The sequence below is a fragment of the Apodemus sylvaticus genome, chromosome 5 (genome assembly GCF_947179515.1).
Source record: "Apodemus sylvaticus chromosome 5, mApoSyl1.1, whole genome shotgun sequence".
Classification (NCBI taxonomy): domain Eukaryota; kingdom Metazoa; phylum Chordata; class Mammalia; order Rodentia; family Muridae; genus Apodemus; species Apodemus sylvaticus.
In genome coordinates this window covers 158950597-158973665 of record NC_067476.1, presented here as the reverse complement: position 1 = coordinate 158973665, position 23069 = coordinate 158950597, and the positions used below count along the sequence as shown (strand labels likewise).

At 52.6% G+C, this 23069-nt stretch overlaps 1 protein-coding gene across 1 annotated transcript in view; it reads left to right on the top strand.

Moving 5' to 3' along the window:
• The window catches only part of Pmepa1 (prostate transmembrane protein, androgen induced 1), a 50880-nt gene extending 35779 nt beyond the window's left edge, over positions 1 to 15101 (top strand). Inside the window, exons 2-4 of the mRNA XM_052184448.1 lie at positions 7492 to 7646; positions 13284 to 13334; positions 13554 to 15101. Of these exons, the coding sequence (XP_052040408.1) occupies positions 7492 to 7646; positions 13284 to 13334; positions 13554 to 14078 (731 nt within the window). The 3' untranslated portion in view covers positions 14079 to 15101. The remainder of the gene's footprint in view (positions 1 to 7491; positions 7647 to 13283; positions 13335 to 13553) is intronic.
• Positions 15102 to 23069: the final 7968 nt, after the last annotated feature.

Below are 23069 nucleotides of genomic sequence, written 5' to 3'. Positions count from 1 at the left end.
TCCCTCCTTCAGCGGGCAGACCCCTGCGGGGCCTCTGCTGTCCACTCCCCTCCCTGCTGGACAGGCTCCGGCTGAAGAGGCTGCAGAGTTGATGTGTTTCTGACCCCGTGTAAGGATTCCTGCCCAGGGAAGGGTTAGCTGAGGAGCAAACTGGGCCACACAGGAGGTGCAAGGATGTGTAGGTATCATGATCTGAGACTAGAGCTTCTTAGGGCTCGAAGTGTCAGTCATGATTCTAGCAAGGGAAAAGAAGACGAATGGAGAATGGATGAGAGCCTGGATAGATGGAGGATGGGTGGTAGACAGACAGATGTAAACATGGATGAATGAGTGGGTAGAGATGTGGAAGAGAATGGATGGATGGATGGATGGATGGATGGATGGATGGATGGATGGATGGATGGATGAGTGGATGGATGGGATGAGTGGATGGATGGGATGAGTGGATGGATGGGTGGGTGGATGGATGAGTGGATGGATGCATGGATGGGTGGGTGGATGGATAGATGGACGAGTGGATGGATGGGATGGATGGATGGATGAATGGATGGATGGGTAGGTGTGTGGATGGGTGGATACATGGATGTGTGGACAGACAGATGAATGGACGGATGGATGGATAGATGGGTAGGTGGGTGGGTGGGTGGATGGATGAATGGATAGACAGACGGATGGAACAGTACTGAGATGTGGGGAGGCCAGATGGGCCCCAACCACCCATGTAGAACATGATGGGGAAGGAATGGTCTCAGAGCCTCCTCCTCCTCCTCCTCCTCGTTGCAGAGGCCCAGACAGAACACCTTTGTCTCTTAGTTCTCCCTTGTGTTGACAATAGTCCTTGGGCTATTGGCTATCACCAGGTGGTGATTTGGGTGTGGCCACATGTCACTACCCTCTCCCACATAAAGAGAAAAGGCCTAAGGGAAATGTCTAGCTCACTGTCTCATGCACGCCTGGGAATCTGTGGAGTGCCCAGTGCCCTCCTGCCTTGTGGAGGGTATGCATACACCGGCCACTACTGTACTGCATACAGTTTTCCCCCACATGGGTGACAATCCTGGCAAAGAGACTACCTGAGTGTCTTGTTACAAGTTAGGTTGCTTTGGAAATGGACTTGTTTCTTAATGCCCGCCTGTCTTGTAATATAAATTTAATTGTGTACATTCATAACTGTCATATACAGAAGTGTTTCCGTGGAGGGGATATCCCCTTTCCTGGGTAGGGCAAGATGTGCTCTGGGTCCCCATAATTGTCACTTTGCACATACCTGCTGATTTCTGTGCCCCCCTCAAAGTGAGATTTGGGTAGAAAAGCTCTACTTTTATTTATTTGTTTATTTATTTACTTACATATGTATTTATTTATTAAAGATATATTTATTTATTATATGTGAGTAGCTGAAGAGGGCATCAGATCTCATTAAAGATGGTTGTGAGTTACCATGTGGTTGCTGGGATTTGAACTCAGGATCTCTGGAAGAGTCGGTGTGCATGCTTTTTTTTTTTTTTTTTCAAACTTGGGCATAGAGGCCAAAGGTCAGTCTCTGGTATTGTTTCTCAGGAGTTTTTTGAGGCAGAGTTTCCGGGACCTTGGGGCTCTCCAGTTACCAGAGGCTGGCTAGGCTGATGAGCCCAGGCTCGGGTGCTGGGATGGTGGGTATGGGCTGTCATGGCTGACATCTCACAGATGAGTCAAACACTTGACCAGTGAGTGAGCCATTCCCAGCACTTGGCTCATCCTGTTTGGTGGCCTCTTGTCAGTCTTCCCTGGGCCCAGGGCCCTGCTGTGGCCTTGGCTGCTGTTGGGAAGCCATCTGGTTCTGTTGGTCCCAACCTCTCCTGCAAGCCCACACAGGCACACTACCCCCCTCACAAGAGAAAACATGTGCGCATGTGATCTGATGCGTGTGTTATATGCACTTCCCTGAATACTGGGGACACCACAGAGAGTATGCTCAGACCAATATTCTAGAGAGGGGTGCAAGGCATGAACTGGGGTCCTATAGGGAATTCTGGATGAATGCTACAAAAAGCAAGCAAACCAAAAAAAAAAAAAAAAAAAGAAAGAAAAAAACCCTAAAGAATGGGGCCCAGCATTTGGGTACAAAGGACCGCCCCAGCATGTGTGCCCTCGGGACATCCCTGAGGTGCTGATGTTGAGGCAAAGACCAGAAAGTACTGACAGGAACAAGCATGTATGCCAATGTAATAAAACATTCCTAGAAGCAGCAAGGGTCCTGATGGGGACAGGGACTGCTACTAAGGAACAGAAATAGGAATCAGGGGTGAGAGAGAGCCCAAGAGTGGGTGTCAGGAGAAATAGTCACAAACGGTGGACCGCGGAGAGCAGCTTGCATTCACCTTATCCTTGAGGAGATATTTCCTCCCCACCCCCACCTCCGCACAGTAAATCACAGGCTAGGGTTAGAACCCAGGACCTTGGGCTGTGGACCTCACTCCCTATGCCTAGCTTGGTGTCTATAATCTCTGCGAGAGATAGAGGCAGGTTATCAGAAGTTCAGAACTACCCTTGGCTGTACGTCAGGTTGGAGGCTAGCCTTGGCTATGTAAAAACCTGTCTCAAAACAAGCTGGGCGTATATGGCCTTTAGCCCCAGCACTTGGGATGCAGAGGCAGGTGAATTTTTGAGTTTGGAGGCTAGCCTGATTCATACAGTGAGTTCCAGGGCAGCCTGAGCTACATCATGAGACTGTCTTGGAAGGAAAAAGCAAACAAAGCTACCGAGAATGCGAGGGCCCTTCCTGACGCTCATGAAACTTCTCTCTTCTTCCCCCTCAAAGTAGCAGTGACCAGAGATGCCGGTGCGGTGCGTGGGGAGTGTTACCGGGTCATTCAAGGTCAGCCAGCCAGAGCTAGATCCTAGCAGAACCGGGCAGTCTGTCCTGAAAACCAGAACCTGCTGCTGCCTTCTCTCCAATCCTTCTGGAGGGGGCAGGCAATTAAAAAAAAAAAAAAACATAGAAAGTTTTTCCGTTAAGAAATAAATGAGCCTTCAGGGGTGTTTGCCGTGGCACCCGAGAAATGACGGAGTTATTCCTTCTAGTCTAATTTTATTTGAGTTCAAGGGCAAGGGGGAGCAGGTTCATATTCAGATACAAGAGGCAGTGGGGGAGGGTTGTTGATGGAGTGGCCGGAACCCCAGCGACTGGGACTCCTCCGAATGACAATGAGACCGCCCACCGGGTCTCCACCAGGCTGGCCTAACGAGATTAGATTTTCATAAATTTCAGACAGTGCCAATTCCTAATTCCTCTGTGTGCGGCCTGCAGGCCAGACAGGGTCTGGCGCAGACGGCTTGTTAACTGGGAAGGACGCTGATGCCCTCCCCTGAGGCAGCCCCCAGGGGCAGGCTTGGGGGGGATCCTCTGGTCCTGGAAAACCCCCACCAAGGCTCACGGGATCTGCCCAGCTCTCCAGCCTCTCTGCGCTGCACTCAGAACCAGAAGCCAGGGTGTGGGGGGAGTGTGGGGGGTAGGAGGGGGTAGAGGGGTGAGGGGCCAGCACATTCACCCCATACCAGGGGGCTGGAGCCCTTCTGCTCCTCCTGGGTCTCAGAGAGCATTGGGAAGGAGAGGAAGGCTGGGGTTCCAGCCCTTCTCTAGAGCAGCTGCCAAAGACATGGGCAGAAGGATGTCACCTTCTTAACAGCTGGAACTGAAGTGCCGGTGGCCTCCCAGTCACAGAGTCAAGTTCCGGCCCTTGTGGGGATTTAAGGTGTGTGCCACTATGCCTGCCACGTTTGTTTTGAGGCAGGTTCTCATGTAGCCAAGGCCCCTTAGGGACCAGCCGTGGAGGTGTCCCGTGTTGCCACACTCCTAGATAAATGTTTTATAACTGCATTAGGATGTCATCGGCTTCCTTTTCTTATTTACTGACAAGGTCTCACCCTGTGAGGCACACTGGCCTGAAACTCTTGGTGTAGAGCAGGCTGCTCATGGCCTAGCCTCAGCCCTCCTGCCTCACCCTCCCAAGCACTGGGACAGACAGCAGACAGGAGACAAGCTGGCTTCACCTCACTTATAACCTGTATTTTCTTGTAAGAGTGTGTTCTCGGCTCTGCTGCAGGGAACGTGGTGTGGACACCCTGTGGCAAGACGTGGACACCCCGTGGCGTGACTTGTCTGCCCAGCCTTGCCAGGGATGGGTCCAGCTGTACCCGGCCTCTGTGAAATCACGAGGAAGCTGTCCTCACGCGGGATGTGCCTGTGTGGCTGCCTTGGAGGCACAGGGACTCCTCTCTGGTAGTCTGTTCCTAACCCAACACCCTACTGTGGGTCAGTGGGTGCTGGGGACCATGTGGGGAGCAATGTTGTGGGCATTTCCTGTCCTGCTTGATGGCCGGCCACAGACAGTTCCGTGGACTTGATTCTCGTGTTGGGTCTGTGGTTTCTCCTCCTGGCTTATGCATTTTCTGGGCCTGGGTCTTGCCAGAGTTGATAGTCATGGAACCCAGTGGCCAGATTCGTGTGTATTGAGTTCCTCCCCTCACTTTGGGGGAACAATTCTACTTTCTAGATGTAGGAACCCAGACTTGTCAACCCCAGACCCTGCAGGGCCCTTGCCCATTGTCCCTGCGTCCTGTCAGCTTCTGCCAACCCTGCTGCCTCAGATCCTGTCTGTCCAGTCTTCCCATGGTCCCAGACCACCCTAGGAGGAGAGCAGCAGTCTATACCCAGTCCCTCGGGCCGCCAGAGGACAGGAACAAAGGCTGCCTGCATCTCCCCATTCCTTTTAGGCCTGATGTGGGCAGAAGCCCCAGAGAAATCCAGAGGGGTGTCTCTGCCAGGATGAGGGTTCACAGGGTTTCAGGGAGGAGTGGGGGGCATTGCACAAAGCAGGCCCTGTGTCCTTGAATGCAGGGCTTTATCCTGGGTCCCGACAGCCAGACCTAAGTGCCCAGCACATTCAGGCCAAACTGTCCAGCCCCGGTCCCACCTCTCCTGGGGAGACTGGAGCATAGCTTCAATGACCCAGTCCCGGACCTCACTGAGGCCCCATTCAGGCTCTGGACATAATGGTGCCTACTTGAGGCACAGGTGAAGCCCAACAGTCTTTGTCGGTTAACACCTCACACTGTCCCCGCTTGGCTCCTCCAGGGTGAGGTGGGCCTGCTCAGAAGTGCAGCCCAGGCATGTAGTCGAGGGCACTGGGACTCTGTGACACTTCCCCCATGGCTCTGTGTTTCATCTTGAGGTTCTGCCCTTCAGCAGGGCTTGGGAACACACTTACATCAGGGGAAGGAACAATCTAAGCCTCACCGAACTTAACAGGGTCGTTCGGCTGTGGGAGAAGCGTCCTGGGTACTAAGGAGTTCGGGAGCATAGCATGAACTGACTAAATGTAGTCATAGCACACGCAGTGGCCCAGCAGTGTGATGGACCTGCGGGAGCAGGAAGAGAAGATGGTATCCCGGCTGGGGCTGAGGGATAGCCTGGGACAGGGGTCGCCTGGGACAGCTCTGAGCCGCTACCCATTCAGGCACAGTTGAGTGCCCATCTTTGATGTGCTGCCCTGCAGAAGGAACAGGGAAACCGTGGTGGTGGCAGGAGAGAGTTAACCCGGGGCTCGGGTTTGAGGTTTGGGCCTACGGTGGCTTTCAGCGCCTCCTCAGCTCCTGTCTCTCATAAGCACAGAGAGCTGAGTCAGCCACCTTGCAACTGAACTTGTGGCCTTGGGGTCCCTCCCCTCTTACAGCAGGGAGTGCTCCCCAGGGTCTCCCCTCCACTGCTGGGGAGGCTGATCACTGTGTCTCACCTCCTCAGGCGGGGCCTTTGGGTTGCCTGCTGTCCCTCTGCTAATCCAGTGTCCTGCAAGACTCCTGGCGTCCTGCTGTGTGCTGGGGGCTCTGCTGGCACCAGCTGCAGCCAGCTGCTGAGCCTCGGCCCACAGACTCAGCAGAACCACCGCTTAAGCAGTGTCAAAATAGTCTTCTCGCTTCCTGGCACCGGCACTGGGGGGCTTTTCCTCCTTCTAGAGGGAAAGAAACTAAATCGGAAAACAGGGGGAGGGGGTGCGGAAGGGGCCCAGGGACGGTGCCTCTGAAACAAAAGAGATCCTAACAAGAGCCACACCTGGAGTGTGTCTGTGGCCTTCACTAGGAGAGGCCCGTGGCCATGACCCTGTGTGGTGGTTGGGTCTGCATTCGTGTGCCTGTGTAGTATGTGTTCTTTATATGTTATCTGTGTGGTATGTTTTCTTTTATCCCTGTGGCTAAGAGGTGTGTGTGTATGTGTGTGTGTGTGTGTGTGTGTGTGTGTGTTGCCCTGTGTTTTACTGGGGTGTCTGAGGTGTGTAGCAGGTTTGGCCCGGTTTTTCTTTTTTTGCTGACTTTATTTTCCGGATGGGTGTCAAGAGTATGGTTTTGGGGGCTGCCCGTGGCGGTGCTGAGGTGTGTGGGGGTGGTGGACTGTTTGGAGGAGTGCAGAAGGGTTTTTTTTGAGTGTCTGAGATTTAAGAGTGTTGACCCCAACATTGTAGAGGATGTACAAAACCTTAAGCTGTTGTTTTGAAGGATGCAAGGGTTGGAAAGTTGATGTAAAGAACACTGGGGTATAGAACTGTTACTTTAGGGGTGTTGTACTGTTATGTTAGGGTGTTTGGGAAGTTTTCAGCGTTAGTATGTGAGAGCGCTGACATAGGAGCATGCCCATTTGGCAGATGAAGAAGAGTTGCGTGCTGAACTATTGGGCTTTTGGGGGTGTGTGTAGGAGGGTTGGAGTACTGGTCGAGTATTGGAATATCCTTTGGGGGATACATAGGCAGGGTGGGATGCTGCTGTGAGGAAGGGTTGGCTATGGTTGGTGTGGGGGAGGGTTGGGTATGGCTGGTGTGGGGAGGGTTGGTATGGCTGGTATGGGGGAGGGTTGGGTATGGCTGGTATGGGGGAGGGTTGGGTATGGCTGGTGTGGGGGAGGGTTGGGTATGGCTGGTGTGAGGGAGGGCTGGGTATGGCTGGTGTGGGGGAGGGTTGGGTATGGCTGGTGTGGGGAGGGTTGGTATGGCTGGTGTGGGGGAGGGTTGGGTGTGTAAGAGGGGCTGTTGTTTTGAGGGCGGGAAGATCGAAGCATTGCTTGCTGGGTTGTGTGGGTGTTGGGATATCGGAGGGCCCTGTGCTGGACTGGTCTTACGCACACACACCCATGTGGTGCTTCTACATCTGTCCACATCTGGTTCCAGCCCACACGAGCCCCTCTTCTTCCCACCGTTCCCCCCCCCCCCCCCGCCCCCAGGTCCCATAAGGGAAAGGACCCTAGCCACAGGGATTCAAATTACAAGTTCCTTTCCAAGCGCCAGGCCGAGCCAGGCATCTCTGTGGGTGGGACCGAGTCTTCATGGGTGTCCATGGCTGGGACTGGGCCACGTTCTGGACAGAGTCTCTGAGCTGTCTCTCTCCTGTGCCCAAGTCCCCAGCCTGTGTAGATGAGAGCCTTTGGGGGCCGACCCTAATGTCTACGTGTCCTCTGCCCCACAGCGGAGCTGGAGTTCGTGCAGATCGTAGTCATCGTCGTGGTGATGATGGTGATGGTGGTGATGATCACGTGTCTGCTGAGCCACTACAAGCTGTCAGCCCGCTCCTTCATCAGCCGACACAGCCAGGCCAGGAGGAGAGATGACGGGCTGTCCTCGGTAAGCAGGTTTCCAGCTGCCGCATGGGACACTGACAGAACTTTCACCTTAGCCCCCCACCTGGTGCTCACAGGAACAGGGCTGAGGGCCCAGCACCTGCTGCTGCCTCTAGTCAGTGGAGCAGGAACGGGAGATGGAGGAGGCTTGTGCTCTGAGAGGTTCAGGATACCGGGAGCACATGAAGGTTTGGCTGGAGGGAAACTAAGAATTTGCACCTTTGAGGTAGACATGAGCCTGAGGGCCCAGTGCTGCCTCTAGAAATGGCTCCCACTGCCTTCCCAGAGGGAGCAAGAGGGTCAGATATGATTCTGTGGGCTCCTCAGAGGAACCCCACGGTGTGGGTGGGGTTGGGAGCTGGCTTGATCTCCATGACTACGGGCTGAGTGGGCACCATTTTCGGGGAGACCGCTCGGGGGAGACGGCTAGGGCATGTGGTGGGAGGTCCGGCCTCCTAAAGCCGCTGAGAAGCCAGATGAGACAGAACAAAGAGACGGCAGCTGCTGCTTGACTGCCTGCCCACCAGGGCAGAGGTGTGGGAAAGATGTCCCTGGTCTCGAGGCTGTGACCTAGATGGAAGGAGGTGGCAACACGCCACTAGCACTTGGGCCATGTAGCCCAAGTGTCTTAGAAGGCCATGGAAGCAACCGGACACCAAGGCCCCTCCCATGGCCTGAGCCCCGTCTGGCTCCTCAGGTGTGATGAGGCAGCATAGGGCGCCTCCTGGGCAGTCTAGGCTTGACACAGTAAGCTAGCCTCCTGGCTGGAAGGCAGCCTCGCCCACATGACACCTCGCCTGCCAGCTCTCTGCTGAGTGCTCTCTGTGAGCCCAAGCTCCCCGGGCACAGGAGACTAGGCAGGACCATTCTAGGACTGTGGATGGCAGAAAGTCTTACGCAGGCTGGGGCTCCACGTTAGGGGTGTCCGGCTTTGGGGGAAGCTGTGCGTGAGAGGTTCGTGTGAGCGCCTTTGAGCCTTACAACTGGAGACTTAAGAGAGACAGAGGACCAAACATAGCCAGCCTTGGGACCAGAGTCCAGTGTCCTGGGGCTCAGCTGTCCTTAGAGCCCAGGAGGCAAACTTCCCCTGCGTGCTGGGCCTCTTGTCAGCCTGAGGGAGATTGTGGCTAGTACCAAATCATACACATCCTTCCATGGGCGGTCAGTCACCTAGAGTAACTTATGTACCCAGAGGTACATACACACTCACACACACACTCACTTAGTCTCTATGCAAGCAAGCAAAGGTTTTACACACACACACACACACATACACGCATGCACACACAAACACTTACTTGATCTCTATGCAAGCAAGCAAGGGTTTTACACACACACACTCATATACACACACATGCATACACACTCACTTAGTCTCTATGCAAGCAAGCAAAGGTTTTACACACACACATGCACACGCACTCAAGTCTCTATGCAAGCAAGCAAAGGTTTTACACAGACACTCACATGCATGCACACACTCACTTTGTATGCAAGCAAGCAAGGGTTTTACGCACGCACACTCATGCACACACACTCAAGTCTCTATGCAAGCAAGCAAAGGTTTTACACAGACACATTCATGCACACACACTCACTTGGTCTCTATGCAAGCAAGCAAGGGTTTTACATACACAAACATATGCACATACACATGCACACACGTACATGCACACTCAGAATACACATGCCAAGAAAAGCTGGGGATCTAAAACTGCCCTCTGTTCCTGAGAGACAGTCACTGCCCCAGAGGGGATCATCCTGGCTGACGTCATAAGCGTGTGTTTTGATGCTTTAGCTCTGAGATCATCAGGGGCTAGCTGGGATCCAACAGTGTCCTGTCCTCCCTGGACAGAGTCAGTGTCTGGGCAGTCACTTCGTGCCGGTAGGACTTGCCCCTCCTGGCTGTGACATCAGGCCCCTTTAGGAAGCTCCGCCCTACCCTCAGGTGTTCACAGTCAGCAACTGTGGGGTGAAGGGGGCATAGTCTCTGTGCCTCACAGTACAGGCTAGGAAGCCCAAGACAAGAGGGAGCTAGCACATATACAAGCCCGCCTCCAGGACGGCTCCGCAGGTGCAGGGAGGATGGGATAGGCTAACCCTGCTGGGCACAGTGCCCCAGTTTGGGGTGTCCCGGGCTGGCAGAGGCGCCCAGAGACTAAGGGCTAAGCCAAGATAGAACTGGCCATGGCCCGAGGAGCAGGGCTGGTCCTGGCAGGTTTGGGCATCTCTGCTTGCGTCAGGACTAGTTTCAGTGCGTCACCAGTTCATCAGGGCAAGAGCCGTGACAGAGACTCTGGGGCTCCACTCAGCCAGAGGACAAGTCCAGCACCTGCTGTGTAGGAATCCTGCCTGCCAGCTGCCTAGCCTATGCTCTTTGCAGAGCACCAGCCTTCAGTGAAGGCCTGGGCTCACTCCCTCACAGAGGATTAACTAGGGCTCAGAGATTAACTCACCTGAGGCCAGAACAGCTTCCAGGTGGTGCTAACAAAGATCCCATAGCCTCTTGTGGGGTGTGGCTAGCCAAGAGTGTGGGGTGTGAGAACAGAGGCTCTGGGTACAGATGGTAGAGAACGCAGCTCATTCTATGAGGACACCTGAGCTCAGCTGCTGCTGTGACAGAGAAAAGCCCAGCCCTCCTCCCCAGACACTGAGTGGCTCCTTCACTGTCTCCCCAGTACCACGGCTGGATAATCAGGGGACCCAGGGGAGGCCTAGAACAGAAGGTGACAGTCCCCCGGGACTCTCTCTCTTTCCAACATAGCACATCAGAGGTGTCTCCAGGCCCTGTGACCTCCCAGAGAGATCTAGATACAGCTGTTGTCTGCCTGGGCTTGGTATGTCACACTAGACTGGCTGGACGGCCTACCCGGCGCCTTGCCCCTCAGATGTCTCTGGCAACTGGGGTGAGGCTCCCCTCCTACTTATGTGAGTAGGCCGCAGATCCATCTCCACACACAACCCTTACTGGAAGATCACCTCTCCTCAGACCTGGTAGAGGAGGAGCCTGGCCCTCAAGCCCTCTCCTCAGCATCCACCAACTTCAAGTGTTCATTGAGACGATCGGTTCCCATCTCCACATAGCCTGTCTTACCCCTGGGGAGTGTGGTTTATCAGTGAGGTCACCTCAGACCAGGAGCTCAGTTAGGTTCTGAGATGAATCCATATTCTGATCAACCCTGAGCCTAGGTCTCCTGCTCCCCATGGAAGAAGCACTGTCTGCCACCAGTCCTCCTTCTGAGGCCAAAGGCAGAACACCATAGTAAAACCAGACACAGGGCTCAGCCAGAGCAGAAACCCAGGCGCGGATCCACACGCAACTTCAGAGGAATCCAGACCCTTCTCAACCTGGGGCAGGGTAGCGACCAGCTCTCCGCCTGCCAGAGGATTGCTTTGCAGAATTTGATGGTGACTACCTGTCCACAGGAAGGGAACGATTGTCACTGTGGAGTTGCAGGGACAGTCAGCCATGTCTGGAAGCTGACCAAAGGGACTTTCCACACAGGTAGTAGCTCTCAGTCTCGAATTGCAGCCAGAAGTAAGGGCATCATCAGGCCTCCACAAACTGGCCTGGCCCAAGGGCTGTATGCCTGGGTTTGTAAATAAAGCTTTATTGGCACACAACCATGCCTGTTAGTGTTTATGAGCTATTAGGATTTAACAAAACAGAGACTGTAAGGAAATCCCCCACCTCCAGTATATATATATGTTTTTAGTTATTCTTTGATAGTTCATGCATACAGAAACTTTTATTCTGACCCTTTGTAGAAATGGCTAGCAGACTCCTGCTTTGGGGAGAGGTCCAGAGGGAGAGGCTGCGGAGAAGTTGTGGTGAACTAAGGCATCCTAATTGAGAAGTGATTGTATAACAGGAGCCAGCACCCCAGACAGTGTGGAAGGAGCAAGGAGGAGTCCCAAAGCCACCTCAGGGCAAGGGACACAGTCCCAGAAGGAAGGGAGGGAGGGAGGGGCTGTCCTCACAGCTGACTAAGGCTGGCAGTAGTGACTACAGGGTCCCCTCAGCAGCTGTCTGAAGCCCCGGGGTTCGGGAAAATCGATGGCTGTAACTTAAGCCTGTGCTGCCAACCACACTAGACTGTAGGCACAGGGGCTGTGGCAGCGGCACAGCTGCAGCTTTGCAGGGAGAGTGAGCCGTGTAGACAGGGCATTTCGAGCAGAGAGGAGGCCATGCGTAGGAAGGAAGAGGGCTGGTGTTCTAGGTGCTTGTCTGTGTCTGATAAAACCTTGTGACCTAAGGCAGCCTGGGTGAGGAAGGGGTCCTTTCAGCTTACACTTCCAGGTCACAGTTCATCACTGAGGGGAGTGTGAGAGAGTTGAGGTTTGCTGGGCTAGCAGTGGGTGGGTGGGTGGGTGGGGCTGGCATCAAAAGAATCTAAGCAGATTTGGGAGAATATGTGGGTAGGGAGGAGTAGGCCTGTGGGAAGGGGCCAGCCAGAGTGAAGGCCGGCCCGCTGACTCCTCCTGAAGAAGCCACACCTTCCTAAGTATACCTGAGGTGTCTGCATGGCAGGGGTGGAAGTCTTCACCATACAGCAGGCAGAGGTGCCCAGCAAGGTAGACCGAGTGGCTGAGGGGGCAGATCTGAGGGAGGGAGCCCCCAGTCGGTGGGATGCAGACAGCAGGAGACACCTGTGTGTCTGGCTTGTATGTTTTTAGGGCAGCCAGGGCCGTCCACTGTATCAGAGAGACAATCTCCACCTGCGAGTGCAAGCCCCAGAACCGCCTACTGGCCACTGGGTGAACTGCAGCTCGGGGGAGGACCTCTGCAAATGCCGCCCAGTGGGTTTGTTGTTGTTGTTAAGATTTATTTATTATATGTAAGCACACTGTAGATGTCTTCAGACACTCTAGAAGAGGGTGTCTGATCTCTTTACAGATGGTTGTGAGCTGCCATGCGATTTCTGGGGTTTGAACTCAGGACCTTCGGAAAAGCAGTCAGTGCTCTTAACCGCTGAGCCATCTCTCCAGGCCCCAGTGTGGTTCTGAGTGCTAGAAGGATGTGCTTTCATCTGGACTGTGGTGACGGGATGGTGATGTGGCCACACTGTAGGCTCTGAGTGTTTGAGAGTAAAGATGTGAGAGACTCTAAGTTATATCATCTGTAGGGACCCGTGCACTGAACATCCGACAAAGAACTGGTCCCACCATGGAGTGGCCAATCCGAAGGCCTGAGGCACGGGCTTAGCATGCTGAGACATGTCAGACCTGGCTTCTGAGTGGGGAGGTATGTGGTACCTGTGACTTTCTGATGTCCCGAGGGTCAGCTATATTGTGACATTCAACATTAAATTCACTAACTTCTCTAGCCAAGCGTGTGTGTCTACATGTTCAAATGCTGAACCTATGAGGTCAAAGTTAAGCGTTTTGGGCACGATCCTGCAGGGAGCAAGCAGTCCCGCTAGAGACTGAGGCAGACAGACAGACAGACAGACAGACAGGAGGCACAGACAGCGCCGGTGTGGCCTTGCCTCTGACCACACAGATGTGGTAAGGTTGGAGGATGAGAAATACAAGAGCCCAAGACTTCACTCCAGAACGACAAGTTCAAATCTAGGATGGGCAGCGTCTTGTGTCACTGGCTCTGTCCACTGCTGACCCTGCATCTCTTTCTATCCTACAGGAAGGATGCCTCTGGCCCTCAGAGAGTACTGTGTCGGGCGGAATGCCGGAGGTAAGACCGAGCCTCCCCCCTACCCCCTGCTCTCCGGGAAGGGACGGGTCTTGTCCAGGCACTCCCTGACTCCAGGAGGCCCCTGCAGCGGCATCTGCAGCCAGCCCTGTCTCTAGGGGCTTCGGGGGGATTTACCTGGGGCAACCCCTCCCGAGCCCACACAGCTCAGTCTCTGAATCAGTCTGCCTCCCTCTCTAACCCTGCTCTACCCGCCTCCAGCCGCAGGTCTACGCCCCGCCTCGGCCCACCGACCGACTCGCTGTGCCCCCCTTCGTCCAGCGGAGCCGTTTCCAGCCCACCTACCCCTACCTGCAGCACGAAATCGCCCTGCCGCCCACCATCTCACTGTCTGATGGGGAGGAGCCCCCACCCTACCAGGGCCCCTGCACTCTCCAGCTACGGGACCCCGAGCAACAGCTGGAGCTGAACCGGGAATCTGTGCGCGCGCCCCCCAACCGGACCATCTTCGACAGTGACCTTATAGACAGCACCATGCTGGGAGGCCCCTGCCCCCCCAGCAGTAACTCGGGCATCAGCGCCACCTGCTATAGCAGCGGCGGGCGCGTGGAGGGACCGCCTCCCACCTACAGTGAGGTCATCGGTCACTACCCCGGCTCCTCCTTCCAGCACCAGCAAAGTAACGGGCCTTCATCTTCCCTGCTAGAGGGGACCCGGCTCCATCACCCTCACATCGCCCCACTGGAGAACAAGGAGAAGGAGAAACAGAAAGGTCACCCCCTCTAGGAGTGGGGACCAAGCACCTGTAGGTGAAACCGCAAAAAACAAACAAACAAACAAAAACACTCCGCACTTAAGAGAGGAGAGAGAGGAAGTCAGGGGACACACGGCCGTGTGGCCCGGCGTGTGGTTGTTCTCCTGTCTATGTATAAATATTTACATGTTCTGTGTGGTCTGAATGCAGAAGCTCAGAAAGCTTGCAAAAAGAAAAAAGAAAAAAGTTTCTCTATTGAGCCGTGTCTTGAAGGCAAAAGAGAAAATGCTCCACTGGTCTTTTCTTCATTGTTCTTAGTTGAGCTCCGTGGTGAATGCTTAATTTCTTTTGTTTATGATGGTTTTACTTAACTTTAAAGACATATTTGCACAAAACCTTTGTTTAAGATCTGCAATATTATATATATATATAAATATATATAAAATAAGAGAACTCTGTATGTGGGAGAGCAGGAGTATTTTTGTATTAGAAGAGGCCTATTCAAAAAAAAAAAGTTGTTTTCTGAACTAGAAGAGAAAAAAATGGCAATTTTTTGAGTGCCAACTCCGAAAGTGTGTATTACCTTGTAAAGAAAAAAAAAACCTACAAAGCAGGGGTTTAGAGCTATTTATATAAATGTTGAGATTTTGCACTATTTTTTAATATAATATATCAGTGCTTATTTGATGGAAACTTCTAGAGAGTGTGTTGAGACTTGGAGAAATGTTGAGTTTCAGTCTGAACAGAGCAGCGAGGGTGTGTCCCACCTCCCCCTCCCCCACCCTTCCCCTCCCCCACCCCCACCCTCCCCCGGGTCTCAGAGGGCCCCCACTGCGCAGGAAAGCCAGGCCCCCCAGGGCACGCACCTGCAAGATGGATGCTTCTGTCCAGACAGGCTGTGAACAGTTAAACATTCCCTGCCTGCGGAAGGGGACCTGCGTCGTCCCCTGTGTCCCCTCTGGGTTACAGCTGAGTCAGGACCGTCCCACCCCCCCACAGAGGCACTCAGTTCCAGATGCCTTTCCCAATATGAAAATAAACTGTTACCGAAGGAATCTTAGTTTTTTTTTTCTTCTTCCTCTTCAAAACACAAAAACTATGAAGGTTCAGTGTTTGGGGCAAGGTGTATCCCCCAAAGCCAAAGTGACTCCCCGAATTTGGTGCCGGGGGCGGGGATACAGCGGCCCCCTTTGTGCAGAGGCGGGTTAGACTCCAGCGTCCCGAGGCTCGGATGTAAGTGATTCCACGATGGCGCGTAGGAAAGGCCGAGTGAGGGGTGACGGCGGCTTGACCTCAGACCATGTAGTTCCCTCAATATTGATTTTCACTTCAAGAAGCCAATTAACAGTCAACCCAAGATTGAAAGGGACAAGCCCATGTGTCCCCTCAGGGAGCCCAAAAGGGTTAGGAAAGACTGCCACCAACACCAGCCCACCCCTCAGACTCTAGTGTGACTTTCCTACTCTCCCTGGAATTACCCCTCCAACCCAGAAAGAGTTGTAGTTGATGTGGTCATTTGGACTGCCTTATCCACATATTTACAGGGTTGGGGGTGGGGTGGGGTCTCATTTCCCAGGATGTAATTAGTATGTGAGTTATGATGGGCCCCCTAGAGGGCTTGCTGTTGTGTCTTCTGTGAATACAAGAAACAGGTGTCCCTCAGGCCAATCTGCTAGAATTCCTGGAGTGACCCCATCCCCCACCCCCATCCATAGGACAGTCCCATTTTCTACAGAAAATGTTAACCTGTAAATGAGAGACAGGCAGTAACCTATATACAGCACTTTTTTTTATCACTTGAAAATCTTTTGGGGTCCAGGCCTGTTTGTACACCCTCGGTTTTGTTAAAGTATAGGTTACCCTGGTGCCCCACCGGACTCTGAGCCTGGAGCCCTGCAGATCCGTCCTGGCAGAGCATTTCCCAGGAGACAGGAGTGGTTGACCTGACATTGGACACTCCCTCAAAGAGGATTCTTGGAAATATCATGTAGAGATATCATTTGTTGTCACCAAGATGTCCCGTGTTTCCCTGTGCGAATGCTCCCCGATGCCTTACTGAGGAAGAGATCTCCCTCTGGGCTCAGGGTGGGGGCACTCCTACAGTGTCTCACTCCTGGGGCCAGTCCTACAAGGGCTACCGCGGGAGCTCACCTGTGCACTCCTCCCTGGCCTGCGTGTCCCCTGCTTGCAGACCACCCCCACCCCCCCACCCCCCGCTGGCCCTGCAGCCTTCTTTTGGAATACTGCACGTTGCTTCCATCGGGGTGGGGAATCAAACAAACCTCATTTCTGTATGTGGCTTCAGCCGAAAGCGAGGCCCAGTGTGCCCACCGTCCTCTGGGTCACACTGGCTGTCCTTGCTTCTTTGAACGGGTTGTTGCAGGAGCTTGCCGGGTTCATTTGGCTTCAAGGCACACCTACTCCCTCAGGTAACAACCCTGGACTGAGAAGTCCCTTGGACATGGGTTGTAGGACCTGGAAGGGAAGGGCTTGTCCAAAGGCAGGATAGCTCGAGTCCTGAGCAAGACAATGGTGCCAGGCTGTCAGCTTCTGCAGGCTGCTGACTGTGGGACCCTGAGTTCTGGCCAAACTCTCTAAGTGTGTGTGGATCCACACTTTACCTTGTCCCATTGCACGTGGCTGGTTGGAGAGGAACGAGCCTGATAAAGTGTGTGTGTGTGGGGGGGGGGGGATCTGCTGCTCCAGGAGGTTCTGAGAAAGTGACAGTTCCTACTCCCTCTGCCCACACTACCATCTCCAGAGCTTGCTCGGAGAGGTCCCGCCCCCTGCAGAGCTCCAGGCTGTGTAAAGGGAAAGGCTTTTGCAGAGCCTGGGGCTGTGAGGCAGCTTTATAGAGCTGCGGTCTGCAGGACTTTGCCTGCTGCAAAAGAACCGTCTTCGTAGAAGTCTGTTGTTTTAGAAAAAAGTTAAGACGTGACCCCCATACCCCACACGTGATAGGAATAGGGGCCAGGACCGTCTCTGTTCGATCTTTCTCTGTTCTTGGTCACTGTGGTAACCTGTGTGGTTCATTCCGTGTCCCTCAGCTTCCAGAACATTGTACCGATGATGAGAGACATGTTCTCATCTGCGCTCTGGGCTCGAGAGCCGGAAAAGCTGCCACACCACAGTCTAGTGGGCCACACCTCCTGTGTCACCTGTCACCCCTCCCCAGCACACTGTGCTCCGCTCTGGGGTGCCCTGCTTTGCAGCTGTCTGTTCCTGGTCAACACTTTGGATTTCTCCATACCTGGAGCACACCACTGTGGGAGACTGTACCCAGGCCTGAAGAAGCTGTTCTCTGTGTATCTATAATCTTTGGTGCCAGTGTTGGCGTTCTGAAAAGCTGCAATACACAATAAATTTTACAGTTCTTTGGAGAGTGAATTTTCTCCTTTTTTTTTTTTTTTTGGCTGGGTAGCTCTCCTTTCCTGCCCGCCCCCATCCTCCGCAGCAACACAAGACACGCGCAGTGACAGAGGCTACAATAGCTGCCGAGGGCCCTTAGATTGTTCAACATCTATTTGAGGTCACTCGGTGCTGGAGGGGGATGTCAGAAGGAACCCCTGCTCCCACAAGTAGCTCTAATAAAGGAAGGGTGGGGTTAAAGGAGTTCCCCAAACAGTTAAACGACTTCCCTCATTTCCTGAGGAAAGCTCAGGTAAGGTCTTAGGAAAGACTCGCTTAGATGGCCCTCAGACGTCAACCCCAAGACACAGGCTGTGTGCAGGAGGTCTGATGTTACCCCGACCCCAGAGCAGGGGAAAGCAAGCTGTTTGCAAATGAAGACCAACCTCAGATCGACACCGATGAGGCCCGTGTGCCAAGCCCTCTTGGTCCTCAGAGCCCAAAAGTGGAGCAGAGGGGAGCCCTGGCAGTTCACGGGTGCCCTACTCCTGGGTGCTAGGCTTCAACATAAGGCTCTTGGAAGCTGGGGATGGGGCACACAGGTCCCCTAAAAGAGCTCGCCCAGTGGTTTTTTTATCACCCACACACAGAGTACCCAGTACAGCCAGTTTACTTCACAGTCATCTTTACGGCCTAGGGTTTTTTTTTTTTAAAAACCTTCCCTCAGTATGTAAGTGCATGCCCCAGGGGTGACCGCCATTTGGCCGCAGGTCGGGGTTACCTAAGGTTGTGGAATGTCTCGGTTCTTCTGGGACTGCTGCAGCTGCCAGCTGGACCAGGGGCACTTGGCTGCCCACCTTCAAGGCAAGTTTCCTGGTGGCAGACAGACCCCCCTCCAGCATTTCGGAGAACTTAGGAGGAGCCCAAAGAAGTGCTCCCCCACCCCTTGTGGGGAGCACTGGGGGCCGCTTGCACGGGCCCCAGCTGACTCCTGGGCCATATCTCCTCCAGGGTCACTCCCACAATTCATCTGTGTCCCCACACACATCCGCCACTCTTATTAGCACCCTGACTTTGAGGTTCCTTATAAGCGGGTGCCCCGTTAGCCTCTGGACCATTCACAGAGAGCCATAAGCCCTAAGGCAGAAGCTAGCCCAGCCGAGCACTGTGTGTGCTGGTTGTGTGCCTCCTGGGTGCCCAACTTCAGATCCGGTGCCCGGGGCACACACAGGTGAGGCTCTGATAGTGGGGAAGGAAAGGAAGAGTCTGGGCCTCAAACTATGGAGGAGAAGAAACAAAACAAACAAATAAAAGAAACAACACACCGCGGTAGATGTTTAATTAACCATCTGGAAACCCGAGCCATCGAGTCAAACTCATTAATCACTCCATTTAGCTGTCATGAAAATTTCATGAGCTTTGCTGTAGCTGAAGAGAGTTTATAGTGAAGGATTCTCTCTCCCTCAGTCAGCGTCCCTGAGAGTGGCCATGGCCAGCTTTGACTAAGTATATTTCTTGTCCTTATAAAGTCTACCTGGTCGCCGGCATGCAATAAGGGCACATGCTCCACTATGTTCATAGCTGCCTTATTTATAATAGCCAGAAGCTGGAAAGAACCCAGATGTCCCTCAATGGAGAAATGGACGCAGAAAATGTGACATATTTACACAATGGAACACTACTCAGCAATTAAAAACAATGAATTCATGAAATTCTTAGGCAAATGGTTGGAACTGGAAAATATCATGCTAAGTGAGGTAACCCAATCACAAAAGAACACACATGGAATGCACTCACTGATAAGTGGATATTAGCCCAGAAGCTCTGAATTCTCAAGACACAATTAGCATATCAAATGATATCCAAGAAGAAGGAAGGAGAGGGTCCTGGTTCTGAAAAGACTTGATCCAGCATTGTAGGGGAGTACCAGGACAGAGAAATGGGAGGGGGGTTGATTGGGAAATGGGCGGAGGGAAGAGGGCTTATGGGACTGATGGGGAGGGGGGAACCAGGAAATGGGAAAGCATTCAGAATGTAAACAAAGAATATAGAAAATAAAAATAAAATAAAATAAAAAATAAAGTCTACCTGGGCCTGGGGAGATGGTTCAGTGGTGCAGTATCTGTCATGCAGGCCTTAGGACCCACGTTCATATTCCTAATGCCCACACAGAAGCCAGGTGTGGCAGTTCGTGTCTGCGGCCCCAGCGCTCCCGAGCCGGAGTTGTCAGTACCTGGAAATCCTGAGGCTTTCGGGCCATCCGGTCTATGAGCTCCGTGGCCCGTGACTCAAAAATAAGGTGGAGAATTACAGAGAAAGATACCTGACATTCTATGAGAGAGAAAGAGAGAGAGAGAGAGAGAGAGAGAGAGAGAGAGAGAGAGAGACAGGCAGACAGAGACAGACAGACAGACAGACAGACAGAGACAGACAGAGACAGACAGAGACAGAGAGATCCAGCTGTGCATGCCTATAATCCCAGAACACTGGAGGCTGGGGTAAGAGATTTGCTGCAGGACCAGCCTGGAAAAGAGTGAGACCCCAGCTCAAAACAGCCCAGGGTAGTGTTCTGGATGTGGGAAAGGCAGAAAAGTAATTCTGAAATAGTTTGATGGGGAGAGGAATAGGAAAACCTCTCCTAGACATTGGCTGACTAATGTAGGCTCCCCGGGAACGCTTCCTCCTGGTAGCTCTCCCTACAGTCAGGATAGTCTACCTTTCCAAAAAAGAAACCATCTCTAGCCCTTGAATGCCTTTCTGGGAAATTGTTTCTCTGAGGGCCTGGGTGGGAGCCTGGACTTCCCGCCCTGGCCTGGTCTCACACACCGCTGACAAACCAGGTGTCTAAACTCTTCAGTAAGTGACAAGGCAGATAAATAAGATCACTTTGTTACACAGAGGGACAGCTAGGGACAGCGACAGAGACAAGCAGCCTGTGCCACATGCTCTGAAGGGACCTCAGATGAAGCCAGTCCTGGGTTATGAACTGTGGGACCCCAGTGTCCCCAGTCCTCGCTGAGATGGCTCAGCAGTTAAGAGCACTGACTGCTCTTCTGGAGGTCCTGAGTTCAAACTCCAGCAACCATGTGGTGGCTCACAACTGTCTGTAATGGGATCTGATACCCTCTCCTAGTGTGTCTGAAGACAGCTACAGTGTACCTACATATAATACATAAATAAATAAATCTTTTTTTTCTTTTTAAGAAAAGGGGAGAGAGTAAGGCCTTGTTCAAGGCCCAGGGCCAACAAAAGGAGATGCCCAAATATGCCCAGTGGACAGAGGGACACTGAGGCACACTGATTGTTCTGCGTTGCAGGACCCATACCTCCACAGGACTTCAGAAAAGCTTGGCATCCCAACACATCTGCCATAAATGATCTTTCTTCTTTGCTCTAGGTGGGGACCACAGACAGACACCCTTACTGTCACCAGCTACCTCTGACCAAAGCTAGCTTGCAGCCTCCCTCCTCTCCCAGAGTCTTGCATCACAGTCCTGGCTTTGGGGAGGGAAGGAGATGGCTTTTGCCGACACAATACGTGGTAAAAATACATCTCTTTTAAAAGAGAGATCACAAAACCTGAAGACTGGTGATCAGTAACATGTAATTATCCCCTGCTTTGGGCGGAGAATTCTAATAGTTCCCAGAAACACACAGAGTGTGTTCTCCAGGATAAAAAGAGACCAGCTTGGCATGCCATCTTATATCTCTAGGCCCTTCCTAATCTGGAAGAGAAAGCACCTTCCATCCTGCCCTTCCTCTGCCCCCAGACCCCCATCAGCCTGGAACACCTCAGAGGCTCTCAGGATAGAAGGCTGTGGGAGTGGCTTCACCAGACCCCACCCAGAGAAGAGGCTGGGTGGCGCTGGGTGGCGCAGGGGACAGTCTCAATGCCAGTCACAGAGAGACACGTCCTTGTTCTCCCTTTGAGGAAGAGCCTTGAACTGGCAAGGACACCTAGGTCTCGGGGGGTATCTGCTGTGATAGATATTACTGTGAACTGAAATAGTGCAACCCCAATTTTATCTGGGTACACAGTGATCAGGACTACAGGCCTCCTTCCCCAGCATTCCGTGGGGGACAGAACAGTAAGACTTAAGTTCTGTCTGATAGGATGCGAGTGGGAAGTAGGTGCAGCCTTCGAGATGTGTTCTTCAAAGGCGGGAATCTACTGTGCTCATTTTGTTCTGCTGCCGTGATACAGGGAGCACACACACACACACACACACACACACACACACAGTTAGTTATTCAGCTTACAACTTCACAGCCCCATCACAGAGAAAAGTGACATCAGGTCCTGAGGCAGAGACCTTGGAGGAATGCCGCTTACCGGCCCGCATTCACCCAGCTTTCTGATAGACAGCCCAGGACAACCAGCCTAGGAACGGCGCTGCCCACAGTGGTCTGTCTTCTCTCCAGTCAGTCATCAATCATGGTATTCTCTCGTTGTGTGTCCACAGCCAATCAGCTCTGGGCAATCCCTCAATGGCGACTCCCTCAGGTAGCTCTGTATTCAGTTGACAACTGAAGCTACCCGCCCCCTCCCATCCCTGTCTGGTACTCCTTCCTCTGAGGACTGCACACATGGTGGGTAGAATTCCAGCAACTGTTCTAAAACTTAAGGCAAACTCACACACGGACTACAAATGGCAGAACAACAGGATAAAAAGAACCTGGGTGACTGACAGCACCAAGTCTGGGGTACCTGCCAACCATTGCAAGCAAGAGCAACAACAACAACAACAAAGGCATATCTTCACCGTCTAATCTACAGCTATGGGGCTGAAGGTAGACCCAATGTTGCAACTAGATTTATTTATTTATTTATTTATTTATTTATTTATTTATTTATTTATTTATTTATTTAGGCAGGGTTTCTCTGTATAGCCCTGGCTGTCCTGGAACTCACTCTGTAGACCAGACTGGCCTCGAACTCAGAAATCAAGGACTGGGATTAAAGGTGTGCGCCACCACTGCCCAGCTCTTTCTTTTCTTTTTTTAAAAAGAGTTTTCTTTTGAAAAAAATTTTTTTAATGATTTATTTATTAGGGCTGTAGAGATAGCGTATTGGTTAAGAACACTGGCTATTCTTCCAGAGGTCCTGAGTTCAATTCCCAGCAACCACATGGTGTCTCACAGCCATCTGTAATGGGATCTGATGCCCTCTTCTGGGGTGTCTGAAGACAGCTGCAGTGTACTCATAGACATAAAATGAATGAATAAATAAATCTTTTTTAACATTTATTTCTTTACTATGTATAGAGAGGGTCAAATAGCATTTTCACAGGGGTTGCCTAAGACCATTGGAAGGCACAGATCTTGTTTTTGTTTTTGGGGGGGGGAGGGGTTGGATTTTGTTTTTTTCGAGACAGGTTTTCTCTATATAGTCCTGGCTGTCCTGGAACTCACTCTGTAGACCAGGCTGGCCTCGAACTCAGAAATCCGCCTGCCTCTGCCTCCCAAGTGCTGGGATTACAGGCATGCGCCACCGCCCGGATGGCACAGATCTTTATATTTCACAGCAGTAGCAAAATTATGGTTACAAAGTGTCAATGAAAATCCTTTATTTCTGTGGTTGGGGATCATAACGTGCAGTGCAGATTTAGGATGGTTGAGAACCACTGACTGTGGGGGCTCTGATTCCTTCCAGGTCAGCTAATATGAGGAAGAGA